Source organism: Cibotium barometz, chromosome 26 (genome assembly GCF_041138505.1).
Source record: "Cibotium barometz isolate CiBa-2024 chromosome 26, ASM4113850v1, whole genome shotgun sequence".
Classification (NCBI taxonomy): Eukaryota; Viridiplantae; Streptophyta; class Polypodiopsida; order Cyatheales; family Cibotiaceae; genus Cibotium; species Cibotium barometz.
In genome coordinates this window covers 21,374,118-21,376,318 of record NC_141071.1, presented here as the reverse complement: position 1 = coordinate 21,376,318, position 2,201 = coordinate 21,374,118, and the positions used below count along the sequence as shown (strand labels likewise).

General features: G+C 41.2%; 1 protein-coding gene across 2 annotated transcripts; it reads right to left on the bottom strand.

Moving 5' to 3' along the window:
* Positions 1-266: 266 nt before the first annotated feature.
* On the bottom strand, positions 267-1,780 carry LOC147623762 (uncharacterized). 2 transcript variants are annotated; one of them, XM_086820887.1, is made up of 2 exons: positions 1,644-1,780; positions 267-1,083 (listed from the first exon to the last, which is right to left on the bottom strand). In XM_086820887.1, exon 2 carries the CDS (start codon positions 1,053-1,055, stop codon positions 507-509), a length of 549 nt encoding a protein of 182 aa, XP_086677013.1. In that variant the 5' UTR covers positions 1,056-1,083; positions 1,644-1,780; the 3' UTR covers positions 267-506. The 2 variants fall into 2 exon arrangements, with proteins under 2 accessions (XP_086677013.1, XP_086677014.1); XM_086820888.1 differs by having other exon boundaries at positions 1,553-1,681.
* Positions 1,781-2,201: the final 421 nt, after the last annotated feature.

The window sequence follows — 2,201 nt, the reverse complement described above, 5'->3', positions numbered from 1 at the left end:
TACCTTGTGAGCAGCATCCATGAAGGGTTGATTGCACAGATTCGCACACAAATGGTGGGCACAGCTGGACGTTAACTGTCCCATTTATAAACTATCATTCTGATGTCATCTATATCCACCTTTAGCCCAAAGGATGACGTGCAGCGTCATAAACCTTCCGCATACCACTCCTGCAAAAGTCTGTGTTCTATCTCATTGATGCCGTGGGCCTCAACCTAGTTCTAGGCCCCAGTCACTAAGGCAAATCAATTTGAACAATTTACTGGTTTAAAAAAACATGTTCTTGTTCTGGCAGAAGGTATAACGCTAACACAAATAGTTACTCCAAACTGGCACCTCGATGGCCATTAAAATCTATGCAAGCAGTAACTTCAGTTCCTTGCCATCAAAACAGACTCCCATAACCTTATGTTTCCTCATACACATTAAGGGAAGAGAAGCTCAAAACTCAAAAAACCCACTTGTAACAAGGTAGCTACTCTTTTTGTAAGGGTTTATCAACATTTCTATTTGCTCTCTGCTCCTAAAGGAAAGGAAAAATGCTCTCTCACAGGAGCAAATTCTACCAGACCAATGTCATACACATGCCCTGTCAACGGCAGTTTGAAGTCCCTCAAGATAGAAAAAGCATCTGATATGCGGCTTTTAGGAACATTGAGAGCAACTGTACAATGTGGAACCCAGCCACCAGGCTGATAGAAGTCACCAACCTCCAGCCCTTCTCTCCTTAGCAGATCATAAAACTGTTCATGGAAAGTAAGCAAAGGAACCGTAGGGGTTGGTGCAAGAAACAGCACATTTTCTTCAGTTGCAAAGCTGCCTACTGCAGAAAGTGTGACAGAAAGGGGTGGTTGTTTGGCTGCAAAACTTTTGATGACACTGTACAGTTTGGCTGATTCAAGATTGGAGGCTCCGAAAACTGTGATATGAGGACGCGCTTCAATCTCTATCAGCTGTGTGCTGATTTGCCTCCTTGCCAGGACATTCCAAATCTTGAGCACCTGGTTTTCAAGGGCAGGGTCGAAATAAAGCTCGACAGCATACCCGTTGGGCATCTTGAGATGCACGATAGATCTGAAATGTCTGCAAGAAAGATGAGGTGTGTATATCTTTCTCTCTCTCTCTCTCTCTCTCTCTCTCTCTCTCTCTCATATGAGTGAGTGCACAAGCGCCCACACACAAAATCAACACCCTCAGTACATTTAAATGGCAAAGGGGAGCCACATACTTGCATGCATGCTTGCAAACACACCTAAGTACACGCAACATATGCATGCATACTATCCCTGCACTCATTCGTACATATAAAAATATACATGCCACACATACCATGTCATACATACATACGACATTGCTTATAGATACATGAAACATAGTTCCCACTCTCTCTCTCTCTCTCTCTCACACACACACACGCGCGCGCGCGCGAGATAAATTTCGAACTTCTTAAAACCTAAAGTGAATTGTTTCAAGAAACAACCCTGACACGATTGCTGCAAAAGCGATGACTGCCACAAAACCATAAGAATCAGGGCAAGGGTGATCAGCTTACCTGGAACACCTTCGCCTAAGTGAATTGTTTTAGTTATTTTCTGTATAAACCCACAAAACCCTAAGAATCAGGGCAAGGGTGATCAGATTACCTCAGCGTAGAAGGGAACACCGTCGCCTCACTCTAACAAAGTGAATTGTTTATTAGTTATTTTCTGTATCATGGATCTTTTAACCTCATCACAAGAACGTTTGACTAAGCCATATAGATAGTCAAAGGTTCTGTTTTGGCAACATAAAACATATCCATAATACATTAAAATCTCTTTATTCTTCCAATGTTTGTAAATTGTTCAATTCCATTTATCACACATCTTTGGCCTGCCCTTTTAGGATGTAGCATTCAATACAATAATGAGAATTACCCAAATCCATACAAAGTATTTTAGAATAATGAAAATTACCCAAATCCATCCTAACTATTTTAGATCAATTCAAAGGTAAGGCCAAATTTCAATGGAGATTACTCAATTTTGACCCAAAAATATAACAACATACATTAGATTTTTCTAGTAGAGATCTTGAGATCCCTCATGGTTTGAATAGCGTGGATTATGGCGAATTGTAGCCATTTTTTGATGTGGCAACATGGTGTGCCCATTTGCTAAGGTATTATCGCCCACAAGATTAAGTGGGTGGCATAGCCATCA